Here is a 20,952-nt window from a genome sequence, read left to right on the forward strand (position 1 = left end):
TATATTTTAAGTAGAGCATTTAGCCACTTACATTTAACACTGGGATGTGAGGTATAGTTTCATTTATCATGTCATTGTTACCTAGATACTTTCAGTTTTTCTCATTGTGTTACCGTTTTATGCTGTCAAGAAGTTCTATTTTGGTGCATATCAAGCCTGGCTGTTCTTGGTGTATAGGAATGTTGGTGGGGTTTTTTTGGTATGTTGATTTTGTATCCTGAAACTTTGCTGAATTTGTTCATCAACTGAAGGAGTATTTGGGCCAGGACTATGGGGTTTCCTAGCTATGGAATCATGTCATCTGCAAACAGGAATACTTTCACTATTTGGATCCCCTTTATTTCTTTCTGTTGCCTGATTGTTCTGGCCAGGATTTCCAATACTACGTTGAGTAAGAGTGGTGAGAGCGGGCATTCTTGTCTTGTGCCAGTTTTTAAGGGGAATGCTTTCAGCTTTTGCCCATTTAGTATGTTGTTGGCTATGAGTTTGTCATAGATGGCTCTTATTATTTTAAGATTTGTTCCTTCAATACCTAGTTCATTGACAGTTTTTAACATGAAGGGATATTGAACTGTATCAAAAGCCTTTTCTGCATCTGTTGAGATGATCATGTGGTTTTTGTCTTTAGTTCTGTTTATGAGATGAATCACATTTACTGATGTGCATATGTTGAACCTTGCATCCCAGGGATGAAGCCTACTTGATTGTGGTGAATTAGCTTTTTGATGTGCTGCTGGATTTGATTTGCCAGTATTTTGCTGAGGATTTTTGCATCGATGTTCACCAAGGATATTGGCCTGAAGTTTTCTTTATTTGTTTTGTCTCTGCCAGTCTTTGGTATCAGGATGATGCTGGCCTCATAGAAGGAGTTGGGGAGGAGTTACTCCTCCTCAATTTTTTGGAATAGCTTCAGTAGGAATGATATCAGCTTTTATTCATACATGTGGTTGAATTTGGCTGTGAATCCCTCTGGTACTGAGCTTCTTTTGGTTGGTAGGCTATTTACTACTTATTCAGTTTTGGAGCTCATTATTGGTCTGCTCAGAAATTGAATTTCTTCCTGGTTAAGTTTTGGGTGGGTGTATATGTCCAGGAATTTATCCATTTCTTCTAGATTTTCTAGTTTGTGTGCATAGTGTGTTCAGAATAGTCTCTGATGATTGTATTTCTGTGAGGTCAGTGGTATTACCTCTTCTGCCATTGCCAATTGTGTTCATTTGGATCTTTTCTCTTTTCTTCTTTATTAGTCTAGCTAGCAGTCTATCTTATTAATTTTTTCAAAAAAACTAGATCTTGGATTCATTGATCTTTTGAATGGTTTTCATGTCTCGATCTTCTATTCAGCTCTGATTTTGATTAGTTTGTGTCTTCTGCTAGCTTTGAGATTGGTTTGCTCTTCCTTCTTTAGCTCTTTTATTTGTGATGTTAACTTGTTAAATTGAGATCTTTCTAACTTTTCAATGTGGGCATTTAGTGCTATATATTTCCCTCTTAACACTGCCTTAGCTGTGTCCCAGAGATTCTGGTATGTTGTGTCTTTGTTTTCGTAGGTTTCAACAAACTTCTTGATTTCTCCCTTAATTTCATTATTTACCCAAAAGTCATTCATGAACAGGTTGTTTCATTTCCATGTAATTGTGTGGTTCTGGGCAATTTTCCTGGTCGTTAATTCTAATTTTATTGTACTATGGTCTGAGAGAGTGGTTGGTATAATTTCAAGGGTTTTTGTACATGTGCTGAGCATAATTATATGTCTGATTGTGTGGTTGATTTCAGAGTATGTGCCATGTGGCAATGAGAAGAATGTATATTCTGGTTTTTTTGTTTGTGTCTGTTTGTTTTTTTGAGACAGAGTCTTGCTCTGCTGCCTAGGCTGGAGTGCAGTGGCACTATTTCAGTTCACTACAACCTCCACCTTCCCAGTTCAAGTGATTCTTCTGCCTCAGCCTCCCAAGTAGCTAGGACTACAGGTGACCACCACCACGCCCGGCTAGTTTTTGTATTTTAGTAGAGGCAGGGTTTCACCATGTTGGCCAGGCTGGTCTCAAACTCCTGACCTCAAATGATCCACCAACCTCGGCATCCCAAACTGCTGGGATTACAGGCATGAGCCACCAAGCTGGGACTATTCTGTTTGTTTTTTGGTGGAGAGTTCTGTAGAGGTCTAGAGGGTATAATAGAGACTGTAACGAAGAAGCACTATTTGAAGTACTCCTTGTCTGTTTAACTCACCCCACCTGCAGGAGTAGCTGGGGGCCAAGAACAAGTCCAGGTGCCCCATAGCCCCATACAGGATTCCCAGCTTTCTCTGCCTTGAGCCCAGCATCTGTGGCTTCCTTCTGTCCCCTCTCAATGCCTTTTCTTTGAAGATTTACTAGGAGTGCACCAGTCTTCCCAGTGTTTTGGTCACTTGGTGGGAGATGTTTCTCCTGCTTGCATGTAGTTGGCCATCTTGGAATGAACTCAGGATTAGCATCTTTCAAAAATTGTTAAAAGCTCCCAGCTTTTAGCACTGCAAATAATGCTCTTCCTTACATTCTCTATTATACCCTCTAGACCTCCTAGTAAACATTAGTTGAACCTTCTTATTCAATCCTCAACATCTCCTAACTTCTCTCACATATTTTACATGTCTATTGCATTCTATAAAATTTTCTTGGTTTGTTCATTAATCCCTTTAACTTTGTATAATTTACTATTTAGTTCATTATACAACTCAACCATTTATTCAACTTAGTCATTTATTGATTAAACAAAATAATTAAATTTTAATTATTATGAGCTTTTATTTTAAGATTCTGTATTATCTTTTAAAATCCACTCGATCATTTTTATATTCTCTTGTTTCTTGCTTATAATTTCAAACCATTACTTGTTTTTTAAACCTATTAAATACCCTTTTTATATCTCTAATAATTTCAGTATCTTAAGACGTCGTGGATATAATTATGCTATCAATTTTATTTTCTGCATCCGACTCATGGTATCGTGTTTCCATGTGTGTTTTAGGATTTCTTAAAATCTCGCATTCCTATGGCCGGATGCAGTGGCTCACGCTTGTAATCCCAGCACTTTGGGAGGCCGAAGTGGGTGGATCATGAGGTCAGGAGCTCGAGACCAGCCTGGCCAACTCAGTGAAACCCCGTCTCTACTAAAAATACAAAAAATTGTCTGGGTGTGGTGGCGGGCGCCTGTAATCCCAGCTACTCAGGAGGCTGAGGCAGGAGAATCACTTGAACCAAGGAGGTGGAGGTTACAGTGAGCCAAAATCATGCCACTGCACTCCAGCCTGGGCGACAGAGCTAGACTCTGTCTCAAAAAAAAAAAAAAAATCTCATATTCCTTGCAATGTAGCTGCGAGGAACAGTTGAAGCCTGACTTGAGTTTCTATTCAATTTCATTAAGCTTTGTTCTTAATTTCCTTTATTCTATTTTCTTTTGGCTTTTTTTTTTTTTTTTTTACTTATTTAGTTAAGAGTCAAATCATTTTCACTCTTGCTTCTTTTCTTGTATATGAACTTAAGTCTATAAATTTTCTGTAAGCAGTGCTTTACCTACATTCCACATGTTTTAATTTGTAATATTTTTCTTATCCTTATAACAGTTATCTTCTATTTACTTTAGTCATTTCTTCTGTGACCCATCAGTTATTTTGTGGGTTTCTGTTTTAATTCCAAAAACAGTTGTTTCTGTTTTAATTCCAAAACAAATGAGTCCTAACATTTTATTTTTGTTATTTATTTCTACTTTAATTTCATGGTAGTTGTGGTTCTCAATTTACTAATTCTTTGAAATGTTATAACTTAATTTATGATGTATTTCATCAAGTGTCCTTAAAAATACTATGTAATCTCTAATTATTGGAGTAAATATTTTGTGTCCTAACAGTCCATCAGTTACTGACGGTTATGTTTAAAATATCACTATTAAGACTGATTTGTCAAATTCTGCCTTCAACTCTTTCACTTTTTGCTTCACATGTTTTGAAATCAAGTTGTTTAGTATATACAGAATTAGAATTTTCATATCTTCCTAATGAATGTGACACTTTATTACTATATAGTGCCCACTTTTATTTTTGCCTTAAAGTCTATTTTATCTGAACCCAGGCGGTCTGGCTCCCAAGGCTATGCACTTTAAACCTCTACTATATCTACGTCTCTCTCTCTATCTGTATCTATGTCTATCTATCTATAGCTATAGCTATTTCTATCTCTATCTATATATAATCTAGATAGATATTACAATTACATATCATTTTATAATTTACAAAGAAAGAAAGAAAGAGATTACCTCTCCTTAAATCCACCCCAAAATGGCAGTAGTAGCAGCAAAAGCAAGAAGAAAGGAAAAACAGGATAAGATAAATTCTAAGCAAAACCTGGCTATCAATGAAGATTGTCTTCAGTCCTCCCCCAACACCCCTTTGCCTTTGGGTGCTGTTGCACTTCTCTAAGAGATCGAGGTTCTCCCCATGCATATACCCAAGCCAGATAAACTGCTCAAGATTCTAAACCCCAGCTTTTTTCTGACTTTCCTCTGAAAGCAGCATCCCTATTTTTTTCCTCTTCCTCTTCCAACTGAACTAGCTGTCCACCCACTTTAGAGTCATGCATTTTTCTTGACAAGTTGGTAACCACAAAATAATGGGATAATTGTTTGCTCTAGATGGTGGAAAAGTTTGAGATCGTAGAGGAAGTAACCCTATTGTTCCCATTCCCACAGAAATAGTTAACATTTGTATTGTTTTAAAGATCTCAAGGAGCTTCCACACGGAGCTGCTCATTTAATTCAGTCTTCATGATGAGACTGTGATGGTTTTCATGCATAGTTTACAGGTAAGGAAACCAAGGCTCTGTGAGGATAACTATTAGTTATTAGTCTACTGTATTCTCACAGCGGAGTGGCAGAGCTGATCTCAAGTCAGATTATCCTTTTCCCAAACTGCAACAACCTCTTTTTATATAAACTTCCTTGGCCAGGAATCTCCACATATATTATTAATGAATTTTGTGGCTAGAATAGTAAAAATTCACATCACTGCTGGAAAAATAAAACTTGAGTGTGAAAGAAATACAGAGTGAAGTCAATTACATGGTACTGCTTTAATATACAGCTGCATATTTCTCTTATAGCAATCTGAATATGTTTTTAACCTTAGTTTCACTTTGGCTTTGACATTGTATTTATTATATGCAAACTATTGGAAAACATTTATTCCTAAAACAATTTTTTCCTTCTTTCCTAAATAGCCCCTCTGTTGCTTTTTTTTTTTTTTTTTTTTTTTTTTTGAGACGGAGTCTCCTTCTGTCACCCAGGCTGAAATACAATGGCATGATCTCGGCTCACTGCAATCTCCGCCTCGTGGGTTCAAGTGATTCTCCTGCCTCAGCCTCCCAAGTAGCTGGGATTACAGGCATGTGCCACCACACCCGGCTAATGTTGTATTTTTAGTAGAGACGGCGTTTCTCCATGTTGGTCAGGCCGGTATGAAACTCCTAACCTCAGGTGATCCACCCACCTCAGCCTCCCAAAGTGTTGGATTACAGGCGTGAGCCACCACGCCAGGCCCCCTCTGTTGCTTCATCCAGAAATAAAAGACGGGCTATAGCTGACTGCTGATTTGGGTGATATGTGTTGGCAATATTGTTGAGTTCCAAATACTTTTATATATAAAAGTTAAGTATAACTAAAAGATAAAATGTTTAAATGCAGAGAAAGATCTTACAAAAACAAAATGTGTCCGCAATGCATTGCAGAGAGTTTGTTGGTTTAAGAAATGCAAACATAGAAAGTGTTTAGAAACCTGACCATAAAATGATGCAAGTGAAGTTTTTGTTCCTACAATAAACTTGAGTCAAAAGAGCAAACAAAGATATCTCATAAGGTTGCTCAACTGTAAATTCCCTGAGATATTTTTATACCTGAGGGAGAAGTTGAGTATTTTCACTGACACTTTATTTCACCCACTTTGCCCCCACAAATTTGTTCTCAACTAGTTGTTGAGCAGTATTGGAAAACCTACGCAGTTTTTAATTGACAAAATCTGATGTGGTACATTTTTAAGTGCAGCAACTGAAACGTCTGTGAAGCAGGTTAAGTTAACATTGTGATTGAGTCCTGGAATTTAGAACCAAAAGGAACCCAAATGCATGTTTTAGGGATATTCCTTTGTCAACGATCAGGAAAAACTTCCTTCTCCTTGCTAGGATCCCAAATAATTCACAGATTAATTTTATAAGGCATAAAAGGTTTAGAACCTGGAAAAGCAAATGTCAGAGCAGTTTTTCATCAGCATCATTTTTATTTTCAAGGAAACATTAAGTGATAATTGGGCAGTGTCCATACTGGTTTGTCAGCTTTCTTATGCATGAGATTTCCTCCTGTGCTCTATTTCACATACTCCAGGAGTAAAGGACCTCCCTCACACCCCTCTGCCCTCAGTCTCCCCCACCCCCACCCAATCATTTCACTATGTATAATACATCAAAATATTATGTTGTACATCTTGAATATATACATGTTTAAAAAGAAAGGGCCACAATGCAGCCTCCTCACTGCAGCTCCCCTCATAAGGTGTCCTGTCTTCCTCTTTCATATCCAAAATAATTCATTGTAATGACACCTGATTGTAACTTGCTTTTTCAAATCTGGGGCACTGAGAGGCAGGCTGCTTCTACTTTCCAATACAAATATTACAAATTAGGCTGGTGCAGTGGCTCACACTTGTAATCCCAGTGCTTCGGGAAGCTCAGACGGGAGAATTGCTTGAGCCCAGGAGTTTGAGGCTGCAGTGAGCTGCAATTGCACCACTGCATTCCAGCCTGGTTGACAAAGTGAGAACCTGTTTCTGAAAACAAAAAACAAAAAAACAAATTAGCAAGCACCCCCAAATTCTCATAATATAGATCAAGATTTGAGGGCTACAGGATATCTCATGCATTCATTCTCTCTCCTTGAATAGATTATCTGTTCTCATATAACTCATGTGGATTATGATTATGATTATGATTATTATTTTGAGACACAGTCTCATTCTCTTGCCCAGGCTGGAGTGCAGTGGCACGATCTCGGCTCACTGCAAGCTCCATCTCCAGGGTTCATGACATTCTCCTGCTTCAGCCTCCAAAGTAGCTGGGACTGTAGGAGTCCGCCACCATGCCCGGCTCATTTTTTTGTATTTTTAGTAGAGATGGGGTTTCACCATGTTAGCCAGGATGGTCTCGATCTCCTGACCGTGTGATCCGCCTGCCTCAGCCTCCCTAAGTGCTGGGATTACAGGTGTGAGCCACTGCGCCCGGCCTCATGTGGATTATTTCTTTAGCACTAAGTAGCCCAAATCTCATAAAACCATGTGGTTTTGGATGCTATTTGTCAAAACTTCCTGCTTTCCTGATGAAGGAAGGATTGGTAGGCGATAAATGATTCCGAAACATACTCACCTGCGGGTCTGGATTGTCCAAAGATCAACCTAGTATAGCTTCCAAACTGATGCTGGAATTACTCTCCACAGATGTTTGAATATTGAGCCTCTTCCTGAAATGCTGAAGTTAGTGGGCCAGAGAGAGAGCTCATTACTTTTTAAAGTGTCTGTTCACATTCCTGGGGCTGTCTCTTGACATCCCACCATTAACTCCTCTGCTATATTGTTTCTCCAGTTGTCTTAGCTTTGTTTCCGGAGTCAGCCAAGAAAACACTCCTTATTTTCACTTTCATACATTGTGACCTGTACATTTATTTTTTACTGTACAGACTCTTTATAGGCCCTTTTGTAAAGTTCCACATTCTCAGGGAGTGGTGTCAACATTGAAGATGTCTCATATACCAGTTACTAGAATCATGTTAACTTTAAGTGAAATATAATTACTTCTGCAACTGCAGAAACTAAGATGAAAATTAAGCTTCAAGCTTGAAGCAAATCCACTTACACACACTCTTACATACACATACTCACACACTGCCCTGATGTTTATCGCCACTTTGATTTCATGGTCTGTGGTCTGGTTTGTGGCTTCCAAAATTTTACATTGCTGTGGGGAGCTTGTCCTTGAAGATATTTAGCTTTCCTACTTGAATACTTCATATAAACTTTTGCTATGTATGAGGCTTCCCATTTATCTCATTATCTCCCCAGTACTATGACTTTTTAAATTAAAACTTTCTGTTTGATAAGTTCAAGAATTTTGAAATAACAAGATATGCTTGGTATAAAAGATGAACCATGAAAAATTTCAGTTGAAATTTATTTAATCCACCACTTCTTCACTCCTCATGGATTCTGATAGTGAATTGAAAAGAAAAACTCCAATCATGCAATTGTTTTCCATTTCATTGAGATTTGGATATTACCCACTGAGAATGAGAGGTAATTATTTTTAATAACAGTGACAAACAAAATTCATTTTCATTTACTAATTAAAGGCATTTCATTTACTAATTAAAATTCTTCCTTTGATTTAAAAGCAAATGTGAAGGGAAGTTCTGAACTGTTTTTTTTATACATTTGACCTCCAGGCTGAATACTGGCTTTAAAGGCTAAGCTACTAGCAATGGGATATTTTAAAGAAGCCATGATAATTGAGTATCATTTAACTCACTTCTTAGAAGAAGTTCGCTCCCACTTTTCCTCTTGCTCATAGTTTTGTAGGGGAATGTCCGTATATCACTTCCTAAGAAAACATCATGAGGATACCTTCAGCCTTTTTCCTTATTAACAAAGTCCTGCGAAGGTGTTGTTTGTTTGTAATGAAGGAAAAAGAAACCTCAGCAGAATGCCTCACCTGTATATGTTTTCATTTAACAGAAAAGATGACTCCACAGGGTGAGTGTTCTGTAGCTGAGACCTTAACCCCAGAGGAAGAGCACCAAATGAAGAGGATGATGGCAAAGCGGGAAAAGATCATTGAGGAGCTGATACAGACAGAAAAGGATTATCTCAATGATCTAGAGCTGTGTGTTAGGGAAGTGGTTCAGCCCCTGAGAAATAAAAAGGTAAATGTATATTTGAGATTTTAATTTTTTCAGTTTTTTCTCTCCCATATCCTAAATAGGATCACTAGCACCATGAAATTGAAGCACTCAGGTGTATCCGTGGGATGATGTGCCTTTCTCCCCAAAACAGCACTGTTCTCAGCTCTGGGGTTACAGTTTAGTACAAAACAAAGTCCTGCCCTTGTGGAGTTCACTTTCTAGTGCAGAAAAGGAGGAGTCAGACAATACACAATAAATAAATAAGCAAACAAAATTAAGATATGTTATATGGTATGAAGTATGGCTGAGAAAACTAAAGCAGGGAAAAGGAATGAAATAAGGGGACAAGGCCGGGTGCTGTGGCTCATGCCTGTAACCCAGCACTTTGGGAGGCCAAGGTGGGTGGATCACCTGAGGTTCGGATTTCAAGACCAGCCTGGCCAACATGGTGAAACCTCATCTCTACAAAATTACAAAATACAAAAAATTAGCTGGGTGTGGTGGCACACGCCTGTAATCCCAGCTACTTGGGAAGCTGAGGCAGGAGAATTGCTTGAACCCAGGAGACGGAGGTTGCAATGAGCCAAGATCACGCCATTGCACTGCAGCCTGGGCAACAGAGTGAGACTCTGTCTCAAAAAAAAAAAAGAGAAAGAAAGAAAGTAAGTAAGAAGGAAGGAAAGAAAGAAAGAAAGAAAGAAAGAAAGAAAGAAAGAAAGAAAGAAAGAAAGAAAGAAAGAAAGAAAGAAAGAAGGAAAGAAAGAAAGAAAGAAAGAAAGAAAGAAAGAAAGAAAGAAAGAAAGAAAGAAAGAAAGCAAGCAAGCTGGGGACAAAGGGGTGTTCATTCTATTTCAAATAGAGTGGCAAATGAAGACTTTTCCAGTGGAGGACATTGAGCAGAGAACTGAAGGAGGTAACAGAATGGTCCAGGCAAAGTGGAATACAAGGGCAAAGACTCCAAGGAGTGATAACTCATCATTAGGGTTGTAAATACACAAATCAAACAATGTAGAAAAACAGAAGCTAGAAAGTGAAAATGATCAGAAGTTCCACGGTCAAAGAAAATTACTATTAACACGATCAGACATATCCCCTCAGACATCTATTTGAACACTTACATATACATACACAAGTGCATATATTTTTACATAAATGTGATCAAAATTACAAATAATATCTTGTAACATACTTGTTTCATCCAGAAATCTGTTATATGTATCTTTTTATGAGTACTAATGTTTTTCAATATCTGTCTACTATTACAGTGGCTGAGATGTTTTGGGTGTTTGTTTCCTTATATACTTAGAATAAATTCCTAGAAATTGAATTATTAGGTCAAAGGGTATGCATATTTAAGATTTTGAATAAAATGGATAACTGCCAAACAGAAAGTCAATATGATTTTAATATTCATTCCTATTAATAATGATTCAGAGAGAATTTTCTCTGCATCCTCTTTAATGCTGAGACTTGTTGATTTCATAAATGTTCTTTTGATTCCTTCTGATAAATATCTTCTCATATATTCATTGGTCTTTTCTGTTATTCATATCCATGTTTTTTGCTCTTTTAAAAAATGATGGTTTAATATTTTTCTTATTATTTTATAAGAACTTTCTGTATATTAGAGTTATTCTTTTTCCATCCCACATGTTGCAAATAATTTTTCTGGTAAGTCTTTTGGTTTCTAACCTTGTTTAAGATGTATGTTTATTTTGTTTTTGCCATGTTTAGTCAAATATATCCAACTTTATTGATTCTGAGACATATTTTAATGTTACCCATGATTATAAAAGCATTGCTAGCCTGTCATGCCCCCAACTATTTACAACATTCAGGAGCAGATTTTATATTTCTTAACACAGTACTCTTCTCAGATTTGTTTTGTTTTGTTTTGTTTTGAGACGAAGTCTCGCTCTGTCACCCAGGCTGGAGTGCAGTGGTGCTGTCTCTGCTCACTGCAAGCTCCGCCTCCCGGGTTCACGCCATTCTCCTGCCTCAGCCTCCCAAGTAGCTGGGACTACAGGCGCCCGCCACCACACCCGGCTAATTTTTCTGTATATTTAGTAGAGACGGAGTTTCACAGTGTTAGCCAGGGTGGTCTCGATCTCCCGACCTTGTGATCCACCCGACTTGGCCTCCCAAAGTGCTGGGATTACAGGCGTGAGCCACCACACCCGGCCTCAGAAATATTTTTTAAAAAACCATCTGGCCTACAAATTAGGGAAAACCAGTATAGGTCAAGGCACTTCGGATATAAAAATTGTTTTTTGATCTAAGACAATGTATAAAGAGGAGTAGCAAAGAAGGCGTGGAAGCCTTTACTTACTCAGGAAGTCATCTTCAGTTTGACTGCCTCATGACTTTTATTTAATACTTACTATATGTCAGATCCTGCTCCAAGCACTTCGTTAGCATTCTCATTTAATCCTCCACAGTTCCCATGCCAGAATTACCAGACACTTTCTGAAAACCTGGAAATTTCTTATTCATGATGTAAGAGTAGAAGTAATATTGATGGTTGTGATAAAAATTTGCTCTTTAGTGTCATTGCTAAGTATATAAATGTTTTCTGCTGCGTTTTATTTCATTTTATTAACATATAAACCAGATGTATCTGATATAACTGCTATTCTGGCAGATATCAATGGTTACTAACATGTTCATTTACCTGCTTATTAAAATGTTGATTTTAAATGCACATGGCATCAGACTCTGTCACTATCTACCTTTCCTTATGGTACAGTCCTACCTGTCAACTCTTATTCTTTGAAAAATTTGGAACCTAGCCCACTGTGTCTATGTATTCTCACTCTCTCTCTCTCCTCCTTAATTCTGACATCTTTTTTAGGTAATTTCAATATTCATGCAAATAACCCATGCAACATTTGGGCCTCTCAGTTCTTTCACTTTTTCATATCCAACAATCTTTCCTCAATCCCATTCAGCCACTCACGCCAGACTCATAACCGAGAACTTGTCATTACCAACAACTTCATCCCCTCAAAATCAGAATTTCAAGCTTACTATTCTCTGATGCCCAAGCCGACTCCCACTGGTATGATTTCTGACAACCTTCTGATGGCACCGAGACCTCCAGGCTATGGACATTACTACCATTTCACTCTTCATCGGGCCCAAAGATGCTTTAATTTCTATGGGTCCTTCATTATAATCGCTCCTTGCACATGACTTCAATTCCTTTTTCTCTCTTTCTTTCCATTTACTTCCCTGCAACAACTTACTCGGGTGAAGTTCAATTTTTCATCTACTTCACACCTTTACCTGTGCAGCAGAATTAATCTCTTATAAAATTCATGACCCCTTTCTACTGGGGCCCCCAGTAATATTTCTGAGGAGATTCTCTCACATCCTTTTCCTCACATGTCAAACACCGCTTTTTCTTCTCTTAGCTTATGCCCTTTTCCATCATTTCGTAGAGAAACTAAAAACAATAAGATGTGCACACTCCCAACACCAAATCTACCAACTTACTGCATCTCTACCTGTATAAGTTGGCTTCCTCCTATTACCAGAAGCAATGGTTCCCGCTTCTAATGAAGGATGACCTCTCTCTGCTAGTGCAGTGGATTCTATCCCCTCAGACTTAAGGGTTTTACTCCGATCTGCATCCTTTCTTTCTCCTGAGTAGTTTACCCTCCTTATTGAATCATTCATAGCACTATTATCTACTATCTTAAAAACCAAAATCAAACACAAACAAACCAAAAAAATTGCTTTCCTCGATCCTAAAGGAGTCATCTTTATTCACTGTCTATTTTAAAATTAAATATAAAATATTTACTAGGTATAAGAGCATTTGTGACTAAAACATGTTTCAAAATAAGAACAATTTATCAAAAATCTGTCCCTGTGATTGGCTAATGATCAATATAAAAAACAGTAAAAACCATGCCCAATTGCAGTGGCTCACACCTGTAATCCCAGCACTTTGGAAAGATCAGCACAACCAAGAGGATCGCTTGAGGCCAGGAGTTCAAGACCAGCCTGGGCAGCATAGGGAGACCTCATGCCTATTTTAAAAAAATAGCCAAGTGTAGTGGCTTGCTTCTGTAGTCCAGGCTACTCAGGAGGCTGAGGTGGAGGATCACTTGAGCCCAGGAGGTTGAGGCTGCAGTGATCCATGATCACACCACTGTACTGCAGCCTGGGAGACAGAGCAAGACCCTGTCTCCAGAAGAAACAAACAAACAAACAGACAGACAAAAGCACCAAATATACAAGAAAAGTCTTTCTTTGAGTTCTTAGTCCACATTTGTATCAAATGGACTAAGTTTATTCTGCATGAAAATGTTGCCAATTTAAATAATCTGCTACATTGGTGAGTCAAACTAGCCCCGCTAAAATGAATGTCATTGCTGAGCTGTATTCTTATATATTTTCTCGAATTCTTTTTTGTGCTTTTACTTTTTGTTATTTTTCTTTACTTGTTTTTGGCTTCCTGTGAAACTCTTATAAGCAGTTCTCAGAATTGGTGTCTTAGACCATGCCAAGTAAAACTTTTCCATTATGGTAACATTTATGGTCGTTTATTTGGCACATTTGGCTTTTGCTCTCAATGCTGTGAATTACAATTCTCAAAATTCTAACTCACATTTTCTAGGTTGTTTTATGTGAATCGTTTAAGGTTGTTGATTTTTCACACTTTGACCTTGTTATTTAAGTATCTTTCAACGCTGTCTGCTCTCTGCCTTGCTCATTGTGGACTTTAATTTCATTCTAATAGTTCTCTCCACTAAGGTAATAGCAATTCTCTTAAGGTTCTCAGAATTCTCATGTCAGATCTGCCTTTTTCCCACTTCTCAAAACTTTTAACCTTTGATTAAGTAAATAAATGTTCGGGTACTCATATGACTCTTATCAGCATTTATATGAGTGCTGAGGTAGTTAGTTAACACCACCAGTTCATTCAGTTCACTACCTTTTCAATGTTTGTTAGTTCTTTCCTGTTCTCACTTCCCTTCTGGACATTTAACTACCAGTGTGTTTGACCACAAACCACCTGTCATCACTGTCAAAATTTGTAAATTAACACATACAGTTTTCAGATAACTATAGCAACAATCTGTAAACCATGCATAGCTAAACCTAGGGCAACATAAATATTTTACAACTACAGGTTAAGCTAGGAGAGAATTTGGGTATCATCGGATTCATCATCTTTTCTCTATACAAAATCAAACTCAGACCACTCCCAGTAAAAACAAAACAAAACAAGTCATTTTATGTAAGTGAAAATTGAATGAAGGAAGTTGAAAACTGAGGAAAGTACCAGAAGTTCCTGGCTTACCTGAGTGACCTTGTATGAGTGAATCAGTGTACAAATGAGTGATTAGATCTAGCCCTTGACTGACAACTGTTCTGTGACAATCGTGCTGTAAACTTTAATCTTAACTTCAAGGCTTTTCTATGTCAGACCTTTACTGAACTGATAATATATCAAACTCAGCAGTTACACATCTTCTTTAATAGCAGCATTGTGAGAGGTTTTGCAAAGAAGGCAAACGTTATTCACATCAGTTAGTGTTGAAACATTTAGTGGGAAAACAGGTTCTAGTTATTTATTATCCAAACAGGGCAGTGAGAGATACTCTATGTTTTTGGCTATAAGTCAAAATAAATCAAACTAGAGTAGACTAATCTAACAATGGAAAGGACAAAAAGTGATGGAAAGGAATAGCTGGAGGAATTTGAGTACTGTACTTATTTTTATTTTTCTTTGTTTTTTAATTATTTTCAGTTGCTAAAATTCACATAGTGCAAATCTACTAAAGATCTCAAGGGGGCTATAGAATTCCTCAGCTACTCAGTTTCCTCCTCTAGAGGCAAACTCCATTACCAGCATATTTTTACCCATCCAATGATATTTTAAGTGTATGTGTTTGAATGTACTCTTGGTAAATTTTATTTCTATAACAAGAAAGTTATGTGTATTTATTTTGAATTTACTCATATTTGGTTTAATCATGTGCCTTATGCTGAAAAATTTGTGTTTTCTAAAAAATGGCTTAAAATATATATAATTTTGTATCAACAGGAATTCAATTGGAATTTTCTGTTAAAATTTTGATATACTATATGGTAACATTATATAAATAATTTTCACTAGAAAAAATATATAGAGCAAAATAATCACCTGTAGTCTTGCCACTTAGAAATAAGCACAATAATTATTTTGGCTTATTGTTTATACAAACCTACTGAAATATTTTCTGTAATAGGAATTATACTATACACAGTTGTCCCTCAGTATCTATGGGGCATTGGTTCCAGGATCCACCAAGAATACCAAAATACATGGAAGCTTAAGTGTCTGATATAGAATGCAATGATTACATTTACATATAACCTACACACATCCTCCTGTATACTTTAAATCACCTCTAGATTATTTATGATACCTAATACAATGTAAATGCCATCTAAATAGTTGTTATACTATATTGTTTAGAGAATAATGATAAGAAAGAGAGTCTGTTCAATACAGATGCATTTTTAAAAATATTCTTGATCCACAGAGGACTGATTCCATAGACATGGAACTCAGGGATTCAGAGGGTTGACTGTATGCCATTATGGAATATTTTCCCCTGAAGACAACAATATATTTACACATTTTATTTTCAGCCACAAATAACAAATATTAAACAGAAAATTTTAAAAAATTATTAAAATAAGGGACCATAAATTTGATGTTCATGCTCTCTCTGAATTTAGAGTCCTTGAATGTAAAATGGTGCCTATTACTGGTGTTATCAGTCATACCTAGGTTAGCAGTGGGCTGTTTCAATGTCAGGATGGTGGGGAGTGTATCGAGCAATTGTTCTGTGTGACATCCTACAAAATCTCTCCCTCAGAGTCCAAAGTGGGTGAGGAAAGCCCTGGGATAGGGAAACACAAAAGAGAGGGAGTTAGGGAGGGAAAATTCTTAACTGGCCGCTTCTTCAAAGGAGCAAGGGAGGGAAGGCACTCCAGGGCTCAGGCATTCAGCTTCCTTCTTGTGCCCCCCACCACAAACCAAGTTGCTGTAGCGTTAGCCATCATACCAACCCTCACAGAGAAGGCTGCGTGTGAGGAGGGCTCACCAACTCCCTGAGAATGCAGTATAGATCCAAGTATCCCTGAAAGGAGACAGGGAGGAGGGAGATATAGATGTACTATAATAATAAAAATACTGTTCAAAGACCATAATACAATGAAAATTTATATATAATAAAGAGATAGCCAAAGTCCCATTGACTTCCTATGCATTTTAAGCTATATTTACTGCTAAAGTATTCAGTGAACCTTGTATATCCCTTTGCTGTGTTTTTCATGGCTCCTCCTTCACCAGAGTGAGCCCATTGCCGTCCTATACAACAGAAACTACAGCTTCAGCACATATCATGGGAATCTTCCAGAGTTCCATATCATGCCCTCTCTTCTGATGCTTTCTAGCTGGTTGGGCATCCCTGGTGTCTGTCATGACACCTCAAAGCTAGGTTGTACCTCTATCTCCAGCCCCTGGCTGCCTTGCTGTGGAACAGCACTCCCAGAAATTATACGGTGCATAGCGGCTCTGCAGCAGCCCTGATGCACTGCTTACTTGGCTCTAAATTTTAGTGTCACTCCCTAGACGCACTCTCTGAGATGACTCTCAGTTCTATCTGAATACTCTCACCACCCTTGACTCCCAGCCCAGCTCCTCAGACCCCTCACTTGTCCATAACAGGAATTCAGACAATGAAATGTAATGAAATTTTGCTACTTTCATTGAACAAAGGACAGAATTACTGTTATGGTAGCTCACTGAAATACAAGATAAAAGGACCAAGGCAAAAATATTTTATCTAGTAATTATCAAAATACAGCCAGTTTTCCTAGATAGATAGGTGGATAGATAGATAAATGAAGCTTCTCAAAGTTATTTGCTAAAATTTTGCCCACATAACAAATAGAAGAAACCAGATGTAAGCAAATATCTTTGGGCATGAATTTTCAATGGTCACAGAGGACTCTTGTCAAAATTGTTTTCTCCAGCTGTCACCTTCACTAAAAGACATTTACTGTTTCCATGAAGAATGGTCTTTCATTTTTGCTTAATAGGCAACCATGGAATTCTCTCTGTCTTTCTTTTTAAATCACCCAGCTACTCTTCCCATCTCTGTTCACTTCCAGAATTTTCTGATTGCAGTCTGGGCCTGAAAACACATTTCATCTTGGCTCACTGACCACAACTTTCTTAAAGTTGGCTACTCTCTAAAATTCTGTCTCTTCCATGAAATTGCCCTGAACTCAGTGGAGTTAAGGTATTGATTTCTCACAGACATGTCTTATTTATGCAAACAATTGCCTTATGCCATTTATAATATGTTCTACCCCACAACATCAAAATCCAATGCACACATTCTATTTTTTGCAAGATGTTAGCCTTGGGGGAAACTTGGTAAAGGGTACATGGATCTCTCTGTTTCATTTATTTTTACAACTGCATGTGAATCTACAATTAATTCAAAATAAGAACTTTAATTAAAAACATAATGCCCTTATTTTCTCTATCTTCCTCCCTTTCTCTCTTTAAATAATCCTTTTAAATACACATGTAAAATTTTACATGTAAGGATAAAATTTTTCCTCTGATCCTTTACCTTGTTTACTCTCCCAAACTTTCCAAATTTTTTTTTAATATATTGTGTTTTCAGAGGGGTAGAGACTACATTTAAGAATAAGGGTACACATTCGGTTGTTTGGAAGAAATTTTATAATGTATAAAACAATCTCCTATATATCTTGGCTGTTTCTCACGCTATGCTCGAAACACCAGAAATCCATGTAAACTGTAAAACAAACTGATGAAAAAGCCAAGTCCCTTTCTCCACTTCCATCTCCTATTCGATCCAGCCCCACCCACTGTAGAGTAAGGCAGTTCCTGAGGTCAAACTCCTCAGTCACAAGACCTCACAGACTTTAGTGAGTACAGATATCCAAACCAGGCTGGTAATTCCAAAGTAAAAGATGCCCTAAAAGCCAGAGAAAAACAGGGATTTTGTTCACTACATTAAATAAAAATCTGAGAAAACCAGAGCAATTCCTGCCAAGTATAATTAAGATGCTGGGAGAAATGACTCAAAAGAAATATACCTGCCTTTCTCATTCTACTTTGTATTGGCCTTTCTGAACTAAGGTGCTGACTTGAAAATGTTATACTCTTGCTGGAAGTCTGCTTTAACTATCGATACAAATATTCTTCAATCCTTTACAAATACCGATTTTCATGAAGGATAAGATACATCACAACAAAAAATCCTGTAATCTGTATGTCCAGGTTAGAACTCCATTTTTTTTTTAAATCAAAGACTTCATTTTCACACTTTCTGTGGAATCCTAGCATTTATTATATAGTCTGGGCCATTGTTCTCCATAATAAGGCCAGATACCTGAAGTCTCATAAAGTCAGAAAAAAAAAACTCAATAAAATTTGTCTTGATTTTCTGTAAGTTTGTTAATAAGGGCAGTTCCTATGTGTTGGAGGTTATAGATGTGAAATGTTAAATTTAAAAATAAAAGTCACAGTGTTGCCAGCCACAATGTGATTATGTTAATACATAATATCTAACTGGCCTCTTTCTCAAGTACTGACACTGAGTCATCACACTTCACTTACTTTCCCATTTTCCCCTGGAGGGACATTTCTGTTTTGTCAACCTGGAAAACACATAGTTTGCTGTCATATTGGATTCAGATTTAGTTGGGTATGAAAGTGATACATCGATATTCTAGTATGTGAGTTTTCTTTTTATGGGAAGGAAATCTCTTATCTTTGCTTGTTCAGAAAGTCTCAACTCAAAAAAATGAGGCATTCATTTTTATCCTTGTACTATAGTTTTATGATGGAAACTGTCCTCCTTTTTGTTACATTTATAAGCACTTCCTAAGCTCCATTTTAGGACAGCTTCAGTGTTCTCTAATTTTTATACTCTATAGTCCAGATCAGAATCTGCTGGACCAAGTGAGGAGAAAAATGAATGCATTTCCCAATTCAGTGCAGGATTTGGGCTGCCCAGAATTGAAAAACATAGATGTGTTAAGTGGATCTGTTTTAATATCCAGAAAAGTCATCCCTCAGCCTGGGAAAGATGATCTTGTGCTCATTACTTTACTTCCCAGAATGGAGATGATGCATAAACCACAATTTTAATTTGCTTTTGTTTGTGTGTGTGTGTAAAATAAGCAACAAAATTTCAGTGGCTGTGATTATTATAATATTGCCATAAACCTCTCTAATGAAATGCCAGCAATGTTGAGACAGTTTTTTCAGGCATAGATCAAAATAGCCGTGCATATCAGTACAGGGCCATAAATCCTGGACTCCAAACAGTAACACTGGGCCAGAAAGGAAGCAGATATTAAGGAAACAATTATTTTATTAATATGTACTTATGTAAGGCACTTTAGACACAGGCAAGGTAGATGATTACATGAGTTGATTAATTAATTAATTTTAGGTCATTTAGAGTATGTAAGGACATATGAAACACATTTTTGTGTCATCAAAAAACTAAGAATCCCTAGTGAGAGGCCTCTTATAGCTATGAGAAGATAACTTGTAATGCAAAGTGATAATTGATAAGTGTAGACAATAAGTGCAATTGGAGTTCAGAGAAGGGACAGATCACTTCCAGACAGATTAACTGAGTTATATTTCAAGAAGAATGTGATATTTTAGTTGAATATGCAAATTAAAAAATTAAATGTTTGTCAAGTGCCTATTGCATGCAGTGCCTGCTCCTGAGCTCTGCGTGGGTATCAAGGAAATTTATGTCACAGTCTTGCCCTAGTAAAGTCTATAATGTGGCCAAGAAAATGACTCATAAACACATAAAACACAAATAACAATCAAAGATCTATTTCAAGGCAATGCTAGAAGTGATCATGACAGAAGGCAGTCATGATTAGTTGTGCTAATTAGTTATGCAAACAATTAATTGCTTTAGACATTAGCAAAAGGAGGCACTCACTTCCCTGACCTGTTGGCAGCATTTGACAAAAACAGTGCTTTCTGTCTTCCAGGACTCTACACACTCTTTGTTTTCCCTGTACCACTCTGGCTGCTGCTTCTCAGTCTCCTATGCTGGTTAATCCTCATCTATAAACACTGAAGTAATTGAGGGCTCTGTCTGTGGTCCTCTTCTCTCTTTTGTCCACATTAGCTCTGTTGCAAATCTGATGTGGTTCATGGCTTTAAAAATCCCATCTGCGTGCTGATGATTGGCAAATTTTTATCTCCAGCCTAGACATTTTCCCTGAAGTCCTCCTTTGTTTCTCCAATTCCCCACTCAAATCTCTACTTGATTATCTACAAGTCATCTCCAGTTTAACATGTTCTAAACTGAGTTCCTAATTTCCTCTTTAAAACATTCTCCCTTGTATTCTATCTCATCTCAGAAAATGGCAGCTCTACCTTCCAGTTGCTCAGGCAAAAATCCCTGGAGTCATCCTTAACTTTTTCTTTCTCTTAATTCCCATATCAGGCCGATCAGCAAATTCTTTAGTTCTGCCTTCAAAATTTATCCAGAATTAGACCATGTCTCATCTCCTCTCTTACTTCTACTCTGGTTCAAGAACCTATCAATAACCCCCTGGATTTTTACAACTGTCTTGTGACCCATCTCTCTTCCTCTACCCTGTTTCAACCAAGCAGCCAGAGAGATCCTTTTAAAATATCTGTCAAATTATGTCACTCTTCTACTCAAAACCCTCCAATGATTTCCCCTCTCACTCTGATTAAAACCTAATATACTCATGATGACCTACAAGGTCCTACAGGGGCTGGCCCTCATTCTCACTGATGTCATCTATTTTTACCTTCTGGCCTCTTCACTCTTTCTTGAACAAACCAGGAGCACTACTGTTTCAAGCTCTTTGTTCTTGCTGTTTTCTTTGCCTTGAATGCTCTTCCGCAAAATAACTTCATAGCTTGCT

General features: G+C 37.4%; 1 protein-coding gene across 2 annotated transcripts in view; it reads left to right on the forward strand.

Moving 5' to 3' along the window:
• Positions 1-20,952, forward strand: part of ARHGEF38 (Rho guanine nucleotide exchange factor 38) — a 158,141-nt gene that overhangs the window by 57,191 nt on the left and 79,998 nt on the right. For both annotated transcript variants that reach the window (XM_063723557.1, XM_024246164.2), the window contains exon 2: positions 8,804-8,991. In XM_063723557.1, coding sequence (XP_063579627.1) covers positions 8,804-8,991 — 188 coding nt within the window. The remainder of the gene's footprint in view (positions 1-8,803; positions 8,992-20,952) is intronic.

This window comes from Pongo abelii, chromosome 3, assembly GCF_028885655.2.
Source record: "Pongo abelii isolate AG06213 chromosome 3, NHGRI_mPonAbe1-v2.0_pri, whole genome shotgun sequence".
NCBI lineage: Eukaryota > Metazoa > Chordata > Mammalia > Primates > Hominidae > Pongo > Pongo abelii.